This window comes from Balaenoptera borealis, assembly GCF_965194805.1.
Source record: "Balaenoptera borealis genome assembly, chromosome: 13".
NCBI lineage: Eukaryota > Metazoa > Chordata > Mammalia > Artiodactyla > Balaenopteridae > Balaenoptera > Balaenoptera borealis.
Window position 1 is genome coordinate 90,006,228 of NC_138870.1, and position 20,926 is coordinate 90,027,153.

Consider the following 20,926-nt stretch of genomic DNA (forward strand, 5'->3'; position numbering starts at 1 on the left):
ATTGTGATTGTTATTTGGGGTGAGATCTATCTCATAATGCATTCCTTTTATTTTCACCACTTGAATTTATATCTAACTACTTCTCTGACCCTTGTAGATGTTTTCAACTATTAATATTAAATGAGAATATATTAAACTACTCCACAGCCTGAGGTTAGACTGCAGAAATGATGGTAAAAGAGCAAGAATATGCCTGATGCAACCAACCAAGCTGACAAGGAACAAGAACTTAATTGGCTCCACACATGGGAGTTTATGCTGTTCAGCACCTTCCCCCAAAGAGGGCAAAACAAGCTATTAAAACATAAACTCTGACCTCAAAATAAAAATACAGATGATTTCTAACACCTATAAAGGGCCCATCCTGATTGCAAACTGCTTTGGGAGAAAGAGTTGTGAAGCCTTAAGGATCTGCCTCCCTCCAGGACGCCGAATGACGTGCAGAGAAGTTCAAAGATGAGGGACCCTCCAGCCAGAAAGGAGGCTTAAAGCTCCATATGCACTCAGGTCTTGGCCTCCCTCTACTCCCTGAGTGGAAGAGAAAAGAGCTCCTGTAGCCTCTGGCTCTGAAACAATGGACGGCAGGTGCTGCACAGGTCAGTGTGACCCTGTACTTGTGCTGCTGGAAGCTGGAGGATGCTGCCACAGTTAAGAGCAGGGGCTGGGTTCAAACCTCAGTCCTGCCACTTCCTAGCTAATGATCATACATGATGCTTCTCAGCCTGCTTCCCCTCTGTAAAACGGGGAATGATACTGCCTACCTCCAGGGAGTATTAGGAGGAATAAACAGAGGCCTATGAAGTGCTAAGCACCATGCCTGGCATACAGGTACTCGATTCAGTAAACAGTATCCCTTATTAAGTGGCAGGTGGATGGCAACCTGGGAAGTAAAGGAAACATGCCCAGGTTTACATGGGGGCCAAAGGTCACCAAGATATTCCAAGACAGTGGTCCTTAAACCTGGCTGTGCATTAGAATCAGCTAGGGAGCCTTTAAAATGCTAGTGCCAGCCCTCTGTACACCCACTGAATCTGAATCCATGGGGATGGGCCCCAGGCATTTCTAAAAGCTCCTAGAAGATTCTAATAGGTAGCCAGGGTTGAGACCCTCTGCTATAGCTAAGATTTGGAGTCAAGCAATGACCTCTAAACAAACCTGCTAATAATCAATCAAAACTATGTCCCCAGGCCTAAGAGGGAGGCCATCTTGGTTTTAGAATTGAAAAAAAAGTCTCAAAATTGAAAACTTCCCCATCTTTCTAATCCTGAATACTGCATGTTAATAACATACATCGTTAAAAGTTACTAAATTCTCAGAAAGCAACCACTCTGGAAAAGTCATAACAAAGCTCAAGTGTTTATTAAGAATTAAAAATACTGTAAATAAGCCATACAGTTCATTTCACAGTAAACTAAACAAACCTTTTTTTTCCGTTTTCTTTTCCTTTTTTTTTTTTTTTTTCTTTTTTAAAGGGCAAGACAGCCATTAAAGGACAGTACAGCTCAAAGGAGAAGGGAAACAGCAAACAGCTACAGAAAATGCACGTGTTCCTCACTGATGGATGGGGTCTGCTGACAGCAAACCTCTTCAGGGACATCGTGGTAAAATAAAGATGTGGCCTCCATTCCCCAGGGAGGCAGCCCATGCCTTTATGAGCAGCTCTCATAATACATTTCTTTAAAGAATCCAAGGATTCCCTTTTCAGGGATTCTAAACCCTTATTCTAAACACATTATTTGGGGACCCTACCAAGAGGCGACATAGGTCGGCCACAGGGGACTCTGGGGGGGTTGTGCCTTCACATTCTGAACCGTCTGGATTCTTTTGCATAGTTATCATTGAGATGGAGAAATGGTTCAGGAATGAAAAAGAAACGTACCCCAGAGAACCAAGCAGCTGACTCTTTTCAACTAAAGATGGAGGGGCTTGTCCCCCTCCCAATTCAGAGCTGACATTTATGAGCTGTAACCAGTTTAAAGTGGAAGACAAGAAGTGAGTGACAGCTCATTAAAACCTCGGCCAGAAGTACTAAAAAAAAAAAAAAAAAGTGAAATGAATTTTCCGTAAAGACAATTAGAAACAAAAGTACCTCCTCCCCCCACTTTTTTTTTTTAACGTGAAATCTGCCAGCCAGGCAGGGTTTCTGAGGTTAATCTGCTTCTGTTTATCCTCGGTTGCAGCCACTACGGTTCTTCCCTGACGCTAGGGAGAAACATCCCTTCCAGAAGGCACCTCTGATGCACAGGGGCCGGGCCTTCTGGAAACCCACCCAAAGCAGCAGCAGAAGGCCTGCGCAACCGATAGCGCGTGGTAACCATCGTAAATAAATTAACCGGGCACAAAGACACAGAAGGCCCCAGTGGTCCCGGTGGTGTGGCCGGCTCTTCGGGAGGGACCAGGCCCTGGGGGGAGGGGCGCGGGGGCGAACCACACATTTTTTGGTCATGAGAAACTGGACTCGCCATCCGCGCCCTGCACACGCAATCCATTTAGACTTTCTCGTGAATCTTTTCCACTTTCACAAACAACCTATCCAGGTCATTCCTCAGGTCCTCTAGCAAACTTCTGGCTGACTCCAAGTTGTTCTCGTTGGTCTCAATCTTCACTGAGTACGCGACCAAACTGTCCACGGCAGTCCTGAGCATTTTCAAGTCCGCCTCCACCTGGCCCACGGAGGCTCTGAGGTTGTCCAGAGAGGAGAGTCTGTCCAGCAGGTCCTGGGGGGGCGCGGCGGCGTCGCGGCTGAGCAGCGTGCGGACCTGCTCCTGCACCTTCTGCAGCGCCTCCACGGCGCCGGGAAGCTCGGCCACGCGACGCTTCAGTTCGTCCACGTCTCCGACCAGGGAGAGCTGGGCCTCACCGAGGCCGCGCACCCTGCCCGCCAGGCCGCCGGCATCCGCGTCAACGTCTGCGTCGGGGGCGGGGCCCAGGCCGGCCACGCGCTCCTGCAGGTCCGCCAGGTGCCGCGCCTGCTCCTCGCTCTGCGCGCGCAGGGCCTCCAGCGTCTCGCGGTGGTGCTCCCAGGCCGCCCGCGCCGCCTGCACCCCATCTTCCACGCTCTGCAGCCGCGAGTCCAAGCCCTGGCTCTCCTTCTGGAGCGTTTCGAAGGCCTCGGAGGGTCTGAAGACCCCGTCTTCTTCCGGCCTGAGGGCTGCGGCCTTCAGCTGGCGGAGCTCCTCCTCGAGTCCCCGGATCTCCTCGGGGAGGCGGGCGGCCGACTGCTCCGCCCGGAGGACCTTCTCCATGAGCGCCTGCAGGGTGTGGTGCTCCGAATCGGCCGCCTCCTTGAACCTCTGCTGCTCCTGTTTGAGGCTCACCAGCTCTTTGACCTCCGTGTAGACATCAGACTCCACGGTCTGGACTGTGCTTCGCAGGGCCTCAATGTCCTTCTCTTTGGACTTCACCGAGGTTTGTATTTCCTTCACCGCTTCCTTCAAGGCTTTCAAATCCTGCTTGTATCCCTCCGAGTCTTCCAGAGAGGCGACCTTGGCCTTCACGTCGTTTATTTCCTTCTGGCTCCTCTTCTGGACCTCGGTGAAGATGGCGATGTTGTCGTTGATGGACTTGGTGAGCTCAGTCAGCCTTTCCTCCACCGTGTTCTCCAGGGACGTGAAGTCCCGCTCCCGGGCGTCCTTGACCACGTGGATCCCATCCGAGAGGTCTTTGAGGATCTCATTCTGGAGTTTTTGTAGAACTTCACTGATGCGGTTGATCTCGCTCTCCCCTTGCTTCACGGCTTTCTCTGTGAGATCTTGTTTATGTTGGGAGCTTCTCACGAAGGACTCAAAAGTCCCGAACGTGGCTTGCAGAGACTGCACCTGTAACCAAAATCCAGATGTTAACCACGGAGAAGAGCTGATGGGTTTTATGCGATTCAGCCGTATTTCTTTTCGTTTGCCCAGCTTACAGGTCCCTCCTCCTCCAGAACAGTACCATCATTTTTCCTTTAGGTAACCATCCTTGCACACAGCCCATGTGGTTTGGGGGACCAACCCCAAGGCCGGCTCCAAGTGCTCCAGGCCTGACCAATCAATGCTTTCCGTCCACCCACTTCCCCACCTGCTCCTGGAACCACAGTGATTAGCCCGCGGATGGGCATGTGGCCTAAAGCAGACCAACAAATCGATTCCAAAACTTCTCTTAAAACTATTGGGAAAGGAAACCTCTTTCTACTGGGATTGCTAGCTATAGGATGAGGGAAGCCTGGAACAGCTCAGACCAGCACATGACCAACGCCTGCCTACAAATCCAGCCATCACAGAGGGAAGCAGAACTAAGAGATGGCAAGGTCAAGTTCTGAAGACACAATTTAAATCCCTGGATACAGCTATACTGAAGGAACCTACTCTGGAACTTTTTTGTTTGAGCCAATAAATTCTTTCCCTTCCTCCATCTCTGTTTACGCCAGTTTAAGCTGAATTTTTAGCTCTTGCAACTGAAAGAGTCTCAAGTTTTCACAGAAACAAAGCTGAAGCACATGGGAGACACTGGGCAGGGAGGCAAGAGACAAGGTTCGGGTCTCTGCTCACCGCTTGTAGCTGTGTGGCCCTGAACAAATCACTGTCCTCACCTGAAAATGTGATCAGTGGACCAGTGACCCTTAGCATTTTCTGGCTTTGTGAACACATTATGATCCTGTTTGCCACTACACCTTTATTCTAAATAAATTCTACCCTAAACAGGGTCTGACCTGGGATCCACCCCCAGGAGCAGGTTTAATGTACTGAGAGGCTGAGTATGATTATTAATGGCCTGGGCTTCATCCTGATGTGGCACATGGTACCACCTAAAATGCTTTCTTGCCAAAAAAAAAAAAAGAGAGAGAAGAAAAAAGAATCCAAATCTGTCAAGTTTCTAGCTCTAACCACCAATTCACAGAAAACATACAAGAGTGAAACGTGCCATGAGGATACAGTCAAATCCACAATGTAGAAAATTCTGCAGGACAAATAATCAGGATCTTCAACAAAGAAATGGCATATTTAAAGGGGGAAATATAAGAAACTATTAGAGATTAAAAGAAACTTAAGAGATTTCTCAATTAAATGTAATGTGTGGACTTATATGGATCCTGCTTCAAACAAACCAACTGTAAAAGAGACATATTTTTGAGAAAGTCAGGGAAATCTGATTTTGGACTGGGTATTAGGTGATAATCAAGAATTACTGTTAACCTTGTTAGGTGTAATATACTGTGTTTTGTCAAAAGAAGCAAAGAAGAAGAAAAGGAAAGAACGGAAAGGAACTCTTTATTTGTTAGAAATAAATCCCAGAATACTTTGGGTCAACTAATGTGTCAGTCAAAATTAAAATTAGATCACTATCCACGGGGTCTGCCAGGGCCACAGGGGCCCTTCAGAGGGTCTAGAATTGAACTGACAATATTTTCTGAAGCCCTGCACCCACCTGTGCCCACTGAATCTTCCAGGGAAGGACAGGCCAGCTTCTCTGCCCATGCTTAAGCCATTCAGCAGACCTGGGCCATTTCCCAATACCGAGAGCATCAGAGCATCTGAGAACAAGACAACCAACACGTGTGCACCCAACACGGTGGTGGAGTAGAGTGCTTCAGACCCATACTGCTCCACCTCCAGCCCAAAAAGAGCACAACAAAACGGGCGGAGGAAGGGCTGGTGAGGGGATGAAATTAAAATAGCAAAAAATTGATAATTATTGAAAATAGTATTCCCTATATTGATCTCTTCTTTTGTTTATGCTTGAACATTTCCATGATGGACAGCTAAAAAAATAAAATAGCATGGGTTCTGGAACCAGACTGCCCATGTTCAAATCCTAGCTTGGACACTTCCTAGCTGTGTGATCTTGGGCAAGTTATTTAGCATATCTGTGCCTTGGTTTCCTCACCCACAGGATGGAAACAAAGATAGTACTGTACCTAAGTCATAGGCTTGTCTTGTGAGGATGAAGTGAGCTTAATCCACTTTACATATTAATATGTAAAGTGCTTAAATTGTGCCTAACACATAATGATCAATAAACAGTAACTGTCACCTTCATTATCATTTAATCTTTCTTCTGGAGTAGCTCAGAAGTCTGGAGATTCCTAGCCCACCCTTGGCCCAATGCCAAAGGGCAAATGCTATAGGTGAACAGGACCCCGGGCTCTAGTTCCAGCACCACCAATAACCAGCTCTGTGAGCACAAGTAAGTCACACTCATATTCCAAGTCCCAAGTTCGTCATCTATTAACAAATAGGTTTCTAAAGTCCTTTCTGGCTTCCACCGGTCTATGATGTTAAGACAGATTAGAATAAGATTCTCAAGGACTCCAGAATACTAGACGATTTCCCTGCTTAACCAAATATAACCTAGAGCTCACCTCTGAAATTAGGTTATTCAATCACAGAACCTGCCTGTTCTGAGCACAGCATTCAAAACAAAGGTGTGAACAGGTAGGCACACTACCTGCAACATGGCAGACGTTCATCACTGTTTTCTGAATGAATCAAAGAATGAACGCATTTACAGAGAAAGGCCTGATGAAGACAGAGCTGGTCTATTTCCCCCGACCCCTGACTGTCACTCCTAACCTGGGCTGGCTCTTTACAAATGGCTAGGAAGGAGACTAGATCAGAAATTATGGATGAAACCAAACAAATCAACCCGTGACACTGAAAAGAGTACAAAAAGTGTCTCCCTATGATGGTGTTGTGAGCTGTTCACCTTCACATGCAAAGACCTCATTATAATCAATATGCAGGGGACTTCCCTGGTGGCGCAGTGGATAAGACTCCACGCTCCCAATGCAGGGGGCCCAGGTTCGATCCCTGGCCGGGGAACTAGATCCCACATGCAGGCCACAACTAAGGAGCCCACCTGCCACAACTAACACCCAGCGCAACCAAATAAATATTTAAAAAAATAATAATAATCAATATGCAGTGGATACATGTTTCCCCAACATATGGGGGATACCCACTAAGTGGTGGACAAGATGCCAGAGCAAAGTAACGCTAAGACAGGTTCCCTGTCATCAAGGGGCTCACAGCAGGGGGTAGGAGAAGAGAATAGTGGTGGCTCACATTCAACAGGACACTTGATGTATACCAATGATTATGCAAAGCACTTCAGAGACATCATCCCAATCCACCCTGATAATAATCTCATGAGTTGGTAGCTCCTATTAATCCCCATTTTACAAAGCAGGAGCCTGGGAAGTGGTAGAGCTGAGCATCAAAATCCAAGAATGTCTGACTTTAGAACCTGCGCTCTTAGCCTCCAGTGATACGCTCAGAAGGAAGCATGTTCAAAGTGCACTGAGTGCCTGGAGGAGATGCTGCCTCAGCCTCAAGCCTTGACTCCTAGCCCAGAGTCAAGATGAGAAAACAAAGAAATACGACCAGAGAACTCACTCATCCACAAATAGCTTTTAGTCTCATTAAACTGTCCCCACCAGGCCTAAGCCTACTCCTATACTCTACGCCACCCTGGATCTGCCAGAGCAACCCAGGCCCTTCCGAGGGCCTAGAGCTGAACTACCAACATTTTCTGAAGCCCTGCACCCACGTGTGCCTGCTGAATCTTCAGGGTAAGAACAGACCAGCCTCTTGGCCCATTCAGCAGACCTGGGCCGTGTCCCAATACCGAGAGCATCTGAGAACAAGAGAGACCGGGTGGGCACGCAAAAGGGCAGTGGAGTAGCGTGCTTCAGAGTCACACTGCTCTGACTCCAGCCCCACCTCCACCGCTGAGGGTCTGCACGTCCCTGAACGAGAAACACAACCACTCCAGGCTCAGCTGGCCCATCTATGAAATGGTGCTAACGCCTCAGACGGTGGCTGGGAATGCCTGGCCCACAGTGAAGACTAACTATGAACAAAATAATACCGTAAGAATATGTCCCTGCGAAGAAGCAAACCCCAGCCCCCACCAAACCTCACAGAGAGGGCAGTGAGAGGCTCAAACTTAGGTTGTCAGAGGGCCCATCCATCACTACTCACTCCTCAATGCAGAATAACATTTCCTGGCCACCCCGGAGGTGCAGAGGGAAGTGGCCACACACTGTGGAAGATCCTGTGTGCCAAATGCCTCCGTTCTGGGCATGTTCTGAGTTCCAAGTCAATGAAATAAGCATCAATTGAACACCTACTAGGTAGCAGGCAAGGCATGGGAAAGATAGCATGATGAACAGGCGACTGGTTAAGAGTGTTCTAGGAGTTCACTGCAGTTTGAGTCCTAGCCCTGCCACTTGCCAGGTGTGTAACCACACAGAGTTCCTTAGCTTCCTTGTGTTCACTTTCCTCATCTGGGAAAGGGGGATCATAACAGTCCTTACCTGTTGGGATTGTGACAGTCAAAAGAGATGAGTGCACAGTAAATATGAAGGATTAAATATTAGCTTGATTATACCACTAAATTAAAAGAAAGGTCATGATTTCAATGGTTTACAGCCAGGTGGACTCTTAAAAATCTGGACAGAGCCCTCCCCTTAATGTGGACATGGGAAAACTGAGTCCCCAAAAGGAAAGGAATCTGTACAAAGCTGTGATGGAGGAGGGGTGGGAACCCGAAAGGAGAATAAGGGAGGGGCAGGGAGGAAGCAGAGAGAGAATCAAGTTCAATTTCTTCCACCTCAGTTCAAGACCTCCACCATCTTGGCCTCGACCTCCGCCTCCCCCCTCACAGCTTCCTATGTTACTTCCTCCCCCCTCACAGCTTCCTATGTTACTTCCTCCCCCCTCACAGCTTCCTATGTTACTCTGCTACAGGCAGGGTAGCCACGTGCTGTCCCCCAAACAAACCTGTCTGTTCTTCACTCCTTCTCTCAACAGTTATCCATTACCATCTAGATCTAGACTGGCACTACCCTGGCCACCAGGATACAGGACTGGGCAGACTCCACCCTCTCTCTCTTCTGAACTCGCACAGCAGTCACCCTCAGCTGAAACCCACCTGTGTGCTGCTTCACAAATAGGATTTGTCTTTTGCACCTTCGCACCCTCCACAGGGCCTACGAGGAGCCATATGACCATCAGACTTCACCAAATATTATGATTGATTGGTAAGTGGGTGGATCGAAGAGAGGAAACTGAGAGGCTAGTGATTATACTCCAGCAGTATGTCTATTTTTTAAGAATGATTTGACATTCAGGATAGGCAAAGCAGCACTGCCTACTTAATTCCCTTCGAGAAGTCACCTCCCTTGGCCTGCAGCATGGAGTGAGATGACTCACTCCAGCTGCTCTGCCAGTCTTAGGAGGAAATTCCTAGTCCTGCATATTCCACACAAGTCGATAGAAACTTGGCAGGGCAGGCAGCATGCTGGGAAAAGAAGGCAGCAGTTCCGGGCTCAGAAGTGGTGGCGGGATTTTTTGTTTCGATCATGCAACCAACTTTCATTGAGCAATGACATTAGGGGAGGACGCAGGAATGAGGCTGAGGGAGCTGCACTTGGTGTAGGAAAAAAACAGAAAGGGTGGAACCTGAGCAACTTCGTGTTGAAAGGGAGGTCCATCCATACCTGAAATAGGCCCCTGTGGACCCTGCACTCCGCAGTGGCCTAGACACTGTCATGCAGTCTGCCACTCAAGAGCTGGGGTCTTTATCAATTCACTTAATCTCTAAACCTCAACTTTCTGGTCTGGAAAATGGAGTCAAAACTGCCAGTCCTCCCTCCCAGGGTTGCTATGAGAATTAGATAATAAGTGAGTAAGCCCTCTAAACACCATATAAATGTGGTATTATTCACCAGTATGACCTAGTATTTTTGGCCTTTCCTTTCCTCTAAAGCTGAAATATGCTACTTCCAAGGCCCACACAGGTACACTGGTCCAATAAAGGGCAAGGAGCCTAAAGAGATGAGCTATTTCATTAGAACTACACACACGAGTAAGACTACTAGCTTTTCTCTCCGCAGGCTCCAGGTCTACTAAAATCTGGCTCAGATGTCTCCCACTGGGAGAGCAGAGGTGCGGCCTTGCCCGAGGCTCCCAGGGATGCGCTGGCTTCCCTTCCAACCTCCTCTTCAGACAACTCTGCCCATTCAGCGGTTCCTAATCCAAAAAGAATGGGCTTCCCAGAGCCTGCCGGCTTCCTTACAGGTCACCGCTAATGTCCTGTGACAGGCCCTTGGCCCACCCTCCCGGGCCGGCCAGACCATCCTCGAAGCGGTCCATCCCTCGGGGCCGATTCCTCCGCGGCCATTAACAAAGAGGGTCTGGGGACTGCTTCGGAACTAGGGGGCCGGGGCGGGGGCACCCCGGGCCGCTGGCGGAGGACACCGGGCCTAGGCCGGCGAGGGGCCCGGCCGGGAGGGCACGAGGGGGCCCGGCCGTGGGTGCGTGGGCAAGCCGCCGGGCGCACAGGGTCTGCGGGGTCGGGGTACCCACCTTCTGCTCGACGCCCTGCAAGCCCTGACCCAGCTCCTCCCTCTGCCGGGAGAAGTCCTGGTGGCTTCGCCGGACCTGCTGGACCTCCTCCAGGACGTGGTGGACACACCAGCCCGAGAAGGCGGCCGCCGCCACCAGGGCGAGGTAGAAGAGAAAGTTGAGCACCCGGCCGAGCCTGCGCGAGCAGGACGCGGAGGACGAGGCGGCGGCGGCGGCGGCGGCAGCGGCGGAGGACTTGCCGCCGCGGTGGCCGCCCTTGCCGTGCGCCTGGTTCTGCGGATGCTGCGGCGGGTGCTGCTGCGGATGCGGCGCGGGCGGCGGCGGCGGGTGCTGCTGCGGCGCCGGCGGCGGCTTCTTCGCCACGTCATCCGCGCCGCCCGACGGGTGGGCGCCCTTCTCCGAGGGGCTCGCGGCGCCGTGGCCGCCCTTGGAGCCCCTTTGTTTGGCCGAGGGCATGGCGGGCGCGGCGGCGAGTGAAGCCGCGGACTGCGAGGCGAGCGAGCGGGGCGCGCGGCCCAGGAAACTTCCTCGGGCTCCCCCGGGGCTGGGCGAGCGGCACGCGGGCGCTGCTGGCGTCGGAGCGGCCGTGAGAGAGAAAGCGAGCGAGCGGGCGAGGAAGGAGGCCGGGCGAGCGAGGAAGGAGGAGGGGGCCTGGCTCCGCCGCCGCCGCCGCCGCGGCGCCGACCCCGCCTCCCGGGAAGGGAAGCCGGCAGAGCAGAGCCGGGAGCGCCTGCCACGCACGCTGGGGCCGGCGGGCGGCCCCTCCCCCTGCCGCCACGACCCCAAAGAGGGAGGGCCGAGCGGGGGGGCGGCTCCGCAGGGTCTAGGGGGCTGGACCAAGTCGGGGGGAGGGGGGCGGTCGAGGGAAAGGTGGCGGCCCAGCGGGGTGTACGGGAGCCGGGGTGGGATGGAGGTGGCCAAAGGGAGAGGGACGGCCCAGCAGAGTCCGGGGGTCGGGGCAGGCGGCTGAAGTGGGAGGGGGCAGGAGGCAGCCGAGGTGGGGAGCGACCGGGCTGGGTCAACGGAGGCGGGAACCGGCGCCGAGTGGCCGAAGGGAGTGGGCGGAGGGCTGGGTCGACTGGGACCGGGACTGGCGACTGAGCTGAGGCCACGGGGGCCCCGGGGATAGGCGGCCGAGATGGGGGTGGCCAGGCGTGTCGGAGAGGGGAGAGCCGGGGAACACCCGGTGCAGTGGGCCACGTGGGAGCCCCGCTCCTTTCTGGACCTGTGCGGAGAGAGGAAATGAAGGGGGGCACCCCAGGAGCCCTGCCCCTGGGAGTGGGAGCAAAGGGGCGGGAACACACCCCCCCATTCCTTTCTGCTGGGAGTTGGGGAAATCCCCACCCCCCTCCCCCCCATCCCACCCTCCAAGCCTCCGCTGGTTGGACCTTGTCCTTTTCCTGGGGTTTGAAGGCGGAGGCAGAAAGGGCTTTCTGAAAACCAGTTGGCTCCAGGGGCATGTTTAAGGGAAGTTAGCAAAGATTCTCGGACTGTGTGAAGACTGTTCAAGAGAAGACTTGAGCGGCCCACTTAGCCCAGCCAGTCCGCCGTCGACGCTGTTGACTTTTTTCTGAAGGCCTTTCAGCTCCATTTTCTTTTTGGGGGCCCACGCTCTGGCGTCAGCCCCTACCACGGACAGGCTCTGGGCTGCGCGCTGGGAAACCAGCAGCGGCTGCAATGAGAGGGAGGCAGATCAGGGTCACCCCTACTTTGGTAGAAGGAAATATAATAATGCCAGGCTCTGTGCTTAGCAACTTACATATATATTCTCCAGACCTCACTGATAGCTTCTAAGGTAGGAATTATTTTACCCACTTTATAGGAAGGAAACTGAGGCTGAGCCCCGCCCCAACTGATTGGCTCAAGGTCTCACGCACCGTGATTTGAACCTTGGTCTGCTCCTTTCAGAGCCTGTGCCGCTTAATGGGCCCCAGAGAAATTAAGCAATTTGCCCACTCTCAATAAGGCTAGTTAGTGCTGTGGCAGGGACAGAGCTCCACTCTACAAGCTACTTTACCCCTGAACCTGGTGTCTGTGTGTGCCTGTGCGTTAGGAACCCTGTTTCTTCTGCCTGGAAACTTCTCCCTATTCCTTCTTTTTAAAAAAATATTCCAGGGGTTCCCTGGTGGCGCAGTGGTTAAGAATCCGCCTGCCAATGCAGGGGACACGGGTTCGAGCCCTGGTCCGGGAAGATCCCAACATGCCAAGGAGCTACTAAGCCCGTGTGCCACAACTACTGAGCCTACACTCTAGAGCCCATGCTCCGCAACAAGAGAAGCCACCGCAATGAGAAACCCACTCGCTGCAACTAGAGAAAGCCCACTCGCAGTAACGAAGACCCACTGCAGCCAAAAATAAAATATAAATAAATAAATTTTTTTAAAAAAGATGCTTTTAAAAATCACTCGTGAATGAACACACGTGCCTGCCCTCAAGGGGCCTGCATTACATTTGGAGAAATGTGCAAAAAAATTTCAAAGACTAAATTGTGTAGTTGAGAATATAAATGTAAAGGGAACTTGGAAAGCAAACCCCTGGGCAGCACGTGGGGAAGTCTTCTGAGACGGAAAGTTCTTGAGCAAAGCCTTAAAGAGTGGATTTGCATAGGAGGAGAGCAGGGGGGATATTTCTGAGGCGGAAGATTCTTGAGCAAAGCCTTGGAGAATGGATTTGCATAGGAGGAGAGCAGGGGGGATATTTCTGTGGCGGAAATGGGGTGAGGCCAGGACACCTGTCTGACACGAAGGGTGTGAGCTGCGATTAGGAAAGAGAGAGTTGAGCTGGGTGGAGTGGGTCCAGATTGCAGAGGTTCACAGAAGCCAGGCAGGCAGGCAGAAGAGTCGCTATTAGTGTGGGAGGCCAGAGTAGATTATAGCAGATTCTGGACTAGAAATATAATCATTTGCCCCAGATAGAGAGGAATGTTCCCACTCCTGCTAAATACTAGGAGCTCTTGTAGAAAACGCCTAGCTCTAGGCTTACAACTCTGACCTAGGAGAGGGGAAAGGAGATGGCAGAGGAAATCAGAAAACTAACTCATCATGAAGCTGCTAGAAGAACCTTGCTTAAAAACTTCAGCTAGGGGTTCCCTGGTGGTGCAGTGGTTGAGAATCTGCTTGCCAATGCAGGGCCCTGGTCTGGGAAGATCCCACGTGCCAAGGAGCAACTAAGCCCGTGCACCACAAGTACTGAGCCTGCACTCTAGAGCCCGCGAGCCACAACTACTGAAGCCCGCGAGCTTAGAGCCCGTGCTCCGCAGCAAGAGAAGCCACTGCAATGAGAAGCCCGCGCACCGCAACGAAGAGTAGCCCCCCGCTCACCGCAACTAGAGAAAGCCTGTGCGCAGCAACAAAGACCCAGCGCAGCCAAAAATAAATAAATAAAAATTAAAAAAAAAAAACAATTTCAGCTGAATTCAGATTGTGTTTCAAAATCTCTAGTGCAAAAAAAGTAACCATCCTCCTTCAAGCAGTCATCTGTGTTAGGTCAGAGGTAGTGATAACTTGCAAAGTGGCTTTTGGGGCCCAGACAAGCTCTGGCCTGGGAGGCAGGTGCCCTGCTTTTTAGCCTTAGTTCTGCCACCAAACTAACTCTGTGACCTTGAGAAGTGTACTTAACCTCCTCTCTGGATTTCAAGGTCACCAGTTCTGTATCTCTAAAGGCCTTTCTCATTATTAATCTATTTCTCAGAGAAAATAGTCATCTGATTATTATGAGAAATAATTAAATTTTTAAAAGTTGATTCAGAACATAGGCCAGATATAAGAATGACAGGTTTCTCAACCTTCTGCCTCTACTGAGCCCTGGAAGAATGAAGGGAGGGGGGAGACGCACCGTGACTATCATTAGTGTTTCCCTCTTGCTCTTTTCCTTTGGGAGGTAGTGAAATATAATGGTTAAGACACAGGCTCTGGGATAGACTGACACGTTCAAATTCAGCTCCATGACTGACTGGGGAATGTGACCTCTGTGAACCTCTGTGTCTTCGTCTGTGAGATGGGGGTAATAAAACCTACTTCACCTGGTTGTTGTGAGGGTTAAATGAGAGACACCATACGATACTGGGCCCATAGCAGGGCTCAGTGAATAAAGGGTAGTTAATACAATTTGCAGAGTCACTGAAAGTCTAGCTGTACAGAGCTTCTATGTCTAGATTTCAACGATTTTCTTTCATCATTATTTCTTGGAGCTCCCAGCACCATATGCGGCTTATAGACCACAGGCTTTGATGTGTTTAACTTGAAAAAGCAGCACTGTTTCCCCCTGGAGTGTGGTTCCACTGTGGTGTTCGGCTACACCCAGAGAAGGAGGTTGGTAAGTAGTCATGGAAGTGCACCTTCTAGGGCAGGAAGGCTCCAACGGTTCTTCTTGGAGATTACCATTCTTCTACCCCATTTTCTGAGTCAGCACAACAAGCATTTAGAGGAAGTTCCCTTCTTTTCCTCCTGATTTCTTCTCTTCTATCCCTTTTCCATTTCATCCTCCCTAAAGTGTGTTCAATGGTCAGGAATGTAGGTGGAAAAGAGGAGCCAGAGACATCTCTTCCTTTCCCCCAGCTTATGCAAAGATGCTTCTGAACACCTTGAACTACATGGATCTTAAACTACATGGAGCTTTGTAAGCCTGCAGCCCTCTTGGTTTTCTGCATTTCAGTTAGAGGGTCTAAATAGAAAGCCCCTATTACTTCAATTGCTTCTTCTCTGTTCCAGGTTGACAAGACCCCCAGAGGCCAAGGCATGAGCCCAAATGCCCCACAAACAGGGCCTGTGTTAGCCTCAGTGGTTCCCAGTCCCAGGAGTCCCCCAGCTCCAAACCCTGAGCTCCATGCAGTAGGGGAATTCTTTCTTGGAACTCCCAGCACCATACGAGGCTTCACCTCACTGAGCCCCAGTTTTTATGGAAGAAAACCATAGTCCCTACCTTACAGAGGCAATGTGAATACTCACTTGATTTTCTCCTCCACTCATGGTCTTCCTCATCCCAGCACATGCCAATAACATCTGTCCAGTTGCTCAGGAATCATCCTCAACTCCTCTCCTTCTGTCACCCATCCCCCCACACCCAATACAATATGTTAGCAAATCTTGTTGACTTTACCTTCAAAATATATCCAGCATCTCTGACTTCTTGTGACCTGCACCATTATCCCACAGATCCAAGTCACCACCTGACTCACACTTGAGTTATTGAAATAATTTCATACTGGCCTCCCTGCATAAGCACTTGCTGCTGCCCTATGGTCTTTTTTCAATACAAAAACCAGAGCAATTCCTGAAAATATGTCAGATCATGTCACACCTCTTTCCAAAACCCTCCAATGACTTTTCAAGATAGTCGGAGTCAAAGGCAGTTTCTACAATGACCTCCATGGTCCCCGTGTCCTGGCTCCCTACTGCCTCTCTGATCTCATCCCCTCTTACTTGCCCCCTTGATTACTGCCATCCAGCCACACTGGCCTCCTATTGCTCCTCAATATGCCAGGTATGTTCCTACCTTGGGGGCCTTTTTAATTTCGTCCCCCGTGCCCAGTGAAATTTACCCCCAGGTATCCATGAGGTGGTGTTCTTCACTTCCTCAATTCAAATGTCACCTCTAGGCAAGCTCTTCCCTGATCATCTTATATAAAATAACAAATGCCCAACCTGAGACACTGTCGATCCCTCTTTCCCTGCTTTTTTTCCTCTGACCTACTATATATTTGCTTATTTAATTATTACTGCCTGTTTCTTCTCATTAGACTGTAAGTTCCATGATTGGGAACTTTATTTAGCTCACTCTTGTATCCCCAGTACCTAGAACAATATGTCTGGCACATAGTAGGAGCTCAATGAATATTATGAATCTCTCATTATTTAAAATTTATCTATGTAGGGCCTTCTCTTTCATGAGATAACCACAGTGTCTTATGAAAGGAAGGACAGTGGAGGGGAGGAACCCAGTGAGAAATGACCTCCTAGAACTTCGATATCAAGAGGATGGGGATGATGATGATGATGGCAACGATGATGGGGAAGGGAATGACAAAGAGAGGATGACGGCTAGCTTCGTGAGGCTGTAGGGGAACTGCAACATCACAGTCAGCTGACATTTACGGCTCGCTCACTCCAGGCACTATGCCAGGAATTTCACATGCTTTACCTCCTTCCATGCTCAGTGAGTCTTTGATGTAGGCACCACAGTGGTACTGATCCAGTTTACCGACGAGGGGGAACAACTCTTACACAAGGTGACACATCTTGAGAATGGTGGGAGTTGGGCTAGAATCCAGGCGATTGATCCTGGAGCTCATACCTTCAACCAACACATGAATGTGTAGACCAATAAGAAGACCAAGCCTAGTATGATGAGGTAATTTATCCAAGGCTAGCCAGCCTTCTGATGAAATCCAGACTCTTAATAAGCACCATGAATCTCAGACTGGGAAGGACAGGGGAGGGCTGTATCTCAACCTGACACTGGCGATTTACCTCCACAACTGCTCCTTCTCACCATGCTGCTGATGGACCAATTTTTCACCCCTCAGGAGTGCTGGAGGAAAAAAAAGAATTATGAGAACCACTGCCTTAGCATGACATTAAAAAATCCTTCATAATCTGGGCCCTGCTTCTCCCTCTCTAGCCTCATGTCTTCCTCAAATCTCTTCCTACCCTATGTTTAGCCAGGCTCAGCTTTCCTACAGTTGCCCCAGTTTGCCATATTCTCTCAGGAACTCAGCTTCCTTGACCGTTTTCCCGCCCCACCCCCAGTCTGGATAAGATGTCCCTCCCTGGTGCTATCCCAGCTCCCAGGTGGGTCATAGCACTTACTATGATGTACTGTAATTGCCTGTTTGCTTACTGTCATTCACACTGAATCTTTCAGGGCAGAGACTGTCATCTGTTCCTTTTTCTCATCCCTAGTGCCAGGAAGTTTGCCTGGATTGAGGAGGTGCTCAGTCCACAATGGATTGGTCATTGAACGGATACAACACTGTGTGACTTAGAATGCCAGACTTCTGATTCTCAGCATCCCCCCTTTCAGGGTACCCACTCTTTAATGGGTGGGGGTGTTGGGAAAGTCTCAAAGTTTTGAAAGTTTAGAAGTGGGTACTATGTGGAAATGCAATGTTTTGTGATAGGTTCAGATAATTTGTTAATTTAACCAAAAAAGCAGAAGAGGTGTGTGGGGATGATGGATTCCTCAGTGAATGGAATGGAGAGGTAGCTGCAAAAACTGTACTCTTCAGAGACCATTTTCATCCTGCCCCTGCCTTGCTCAAGAATCTTCCAAGTCTCCTTATTAGAGTCAAACCACAATGGCCAGGAGTGTGTTGGGGGGATGGGGCTGTGAGAACTAAGCCTCCCCACTCACCAAGGATTCTACTCAACCTACCTCTCCCTGACCTACAGCCGCCCGCAAGCCTTCATTCTTTGTTCCAGCTCTTCTCCCCAGCCCTTCCACCTGGAAGTTCCAACTGCCTCCTTCTCTAGGAAAATCTAGTCCCTGACCACCTCCTCCCACCACCCCAGTTAGTCCCTCCATCATGTGGGTTGTTCAGAATGAGGAAGGGTGGTAAGGATACAGATTGGGTTTGATGCTATCTGGTTGTGTCCCTCTGGAAAGTTGTTTAACTTCTCTAGTCCTCATTTATAGTGTAGGATGAATACTTCACAGGATTCATGGGAAGTAATGAGTATGAAAAAGACCAATATAACTGTAAGTTACATGTACATAATTATCACTAATATGTGCCAACTAGATAAATCCAGCCCCTCTATAATTCAGAGTCTATCTGTGTATTTTCAGCTAGAAAAAAAAAAAAAAGCATCCGTAAACTGTGGCTTATAGTACCAATGGCCTAAGGTTGTGGTGAGGTTTCGGTGAAATAATATCAGTAAAGCACCCAGCATGCCCTATTTCAGCACCATGGAGATTATTATGTGATTAGTGTGATATCTTATCCCCACTAGGCCATGGACCTCTAGAGGGCAAAAACTTTGCCTCATTCACTGCATTATCCTTAGTGCTTATTGTTGTGTGGATAATTGACACTAAGAAAGCATTTCATGTGATTCATGCGTTGGGCAAATTTGAGCATCTGACCTAGGCAAGGGGGCCAGGGCAGTGAACAAAGCCATCCAAAGTCCCTGCCCTCATGGAGCTTTCATGCCAGCAAGGGAGACCAGACAAATAACACATTAATAACTACAGCATGCTGGATAGTACTAAGTGCTAAGGGCAAAAAGTGTAGTGAGGAAAGGAGAGCAGGATGGCCATGGGATTGGGAGGGGGGTTGCAACTTTAGATTAGGTGGTCAGGGAGGTCTCACTGAGAAGGTGACATTTGAGTCAAGACCTGAAGGAAGCGAGGGGGCCAACCATGCAAACATCTGGAAGAAGAGTCTTCCAAGTAGAGAAAAGAGTGAATGCAAAGTCCCTGAGATGAATCTGAGGAGCAGAGAGGAGGCCAGTGAAGCTGGGGCAAGTGACTAGTTCGGTCAACAAGTATTTATGGAGCCCCTACTATTTATTGAATAAATGAATAAATGAGCACAATGCCTGGGACGTGGTCGGCTCTCAGCATGTGTTGCTGTTATTATCATCACTGTCATCATCACTCTTTTTTCTTTTTTTTTAATTTTTATTTATTTATTTATTTATTTATTTACTTATTTATTTATTTATGGCTGTGTTGGGTCTTCGTTTCTGTGCGAGGGCTTTCTCCGGTTGCGGCAAGCGGGGGCCACTCTTCATCGCGGTGCGCGGGCCTCTCACTATCGCGGCCTCTCTTGTTGGGAGCACAGGTTCCAGACGCGCAGGCTCAGTAGCTGTGGCTCACGGGCCCAGTTGCTGTGCGGCATGTGGGATCTTCCCAGACCAGGGCTCGAACCCGTGTCTCCTGCATTGGCAGGCAGATTCTCAACCACTGCGCCACCAGGGAAGCCCCATCATTACTCTTATCTCTAGGTCACTCCCACCACCACCCAGTACCCAGCCCACGACCCAGCACCTAGTAAGAGCTCAGTGAACTGAATCTCACTATGTCCCTAACCATTAACACCTTCTTATCCCTTGAAGTTTAGCTTCATTGGAGATATTGTTTCCTTACGGCTGACCTTTTGCTCTGAAAATCCTTAGGTTTTAAAGTAATACCAGAATTGTATGTAAGTGCAGTATTGTATCACTTGGGTTGAATTCCTCAACCTTCAAAAAGGTAGACAGGGCAGTCTACAGTTCAGATTCTGTGACTTCTGATTAGTCCTGGGCCTCTTCGTTTTATAGGGACAAACAGCAGGTGTCTGGGCTCTGGGCCCAGCATCCCCATCAGATTTGGGATATCACCTGGAACCCAGCAGCCAGAACTAGCAGCCTGCTGTCCGCAACTCAGATTAGCCTCTGAAAAGGTTTCTGCCTGAAAGGGGGTGGATGAGAGTGAGGGAACTAGGAGCTCACCAGGAAACTTTCAAACACAGCGACCCTCACGGTGATTTGGGAGGCTTGTCCAGTGATGTGGAAATGATGTGGAAGGAGCTTAAGAGTCACTAATGAACAAACGAACTCCTCTCTGAGTCTCTGCCAGCCAGGAGATTTCAAGTCACTTAGGAAGGAGACTCCTTGGTGAGGTAGGATAATCTCATACTTTTTCTCACAGTGAGGAAGTCAGTATTACTAATTTAAGCCCCTCTTGCTTCAATAAGCCTAGGTCCCCTTGTTCTCTCTTCAACTGAAAAAAATACCATCCCTCTCTTGGTCTATTTCTCTGACGCCCAATGAAGGCGAAGCAGACCTCTAATGATGGGAAGCTGGCAATTCAGTTGCAACGTCAATCTTAATGCATTCATCCCTTCTGCAGCTCAAGCCCCTCCAGGGACTTCCAAGACACCTGTCCTGAAGTGGACCATGACCAGGGGGCAGAAGGGGCCTTCTTTTGCTGTCCCAATGTTTTCTCTCATTGTTCCCAAACACACCCACCCCATAGGCAGCTGACCTCTTTCACTCTCCTCTCTGGTACCACACAAGTTCCTGCCTTCTAGAATGAATGAATTCGTTCCTCCTCTCCACCCAGGAAAATGCGGTTCTTCCAAGAAGAGAGCACTGGCTTTAGAGCAAAGAAGACATTCTCATTTTAAAGATAAATAAGGCTGGGGCCCAGAATGTTTTAGCGATTGGCCTAAAGTCACACAGCTCGTCCCTATAAAGAGTCAGGGTTTGAACCACGTGTGTCTGATTCCAAACCCCTCTCCCTTTCCACCAGTCCCCACTGCCTCTTGGATGAATGACCTCCAAGGAATACTGACTAGCACCCAATCCCAAAATAAATATTTGGTGTCAATTTGAAATGCAGGGAAGCATGGAAAACAGGTTTAAATGAGTACTATGGAGAGAACAGAAGTGATATCAAACAGAAGTGATATCAATAAATATTTGTCAGACCACTGAATGAATATCAGTGAAATGAAGTTAAGGCAGGTGGATCTTCTGAGAAGGAATGGCGTTTTCCATCCTCGAGAAAGGAGATTCTTTGCACTGTAAACAGATCTGCATGAGAATTTTTTTTTAAATGACTACGCCTGTGTTATCTTCACAACAGCTGTCCTT

General features: G+C 49.6%; 1 protein-coding gene across 1 annotated transcript; it reads right to left on the reverse strand.

Annotated features, from left to right (window-relative positions):
* Positions 1-1,339: 1,339 nt before the first annotated feature.
* CKAP4 (cytoskeleton associated protein 4) lies at positions 1,340-11,069 on the reverse strand. Its single transcript, XM_082349884.1, has 2 exons — positions 10,350-11,069; positions 1,340-3,818 (listed from the first exon to the last, which is right to left on the reverse strand). The coding sequence occupies exons 1-2, from the start codon at positions 10,803-10,805 to the stop codon at positions 2,490-2,492; spliced, it is 1,785 nt and encodes a 594-aa protein (XP_082206010.1). The 5' UTR covers positions 10,806-11,069; the 3' UTR covers positions 1,340-2,489.
* Between the last annotated feature and the right edge of the window lie 9,857 nt (positions 11,070-20,926).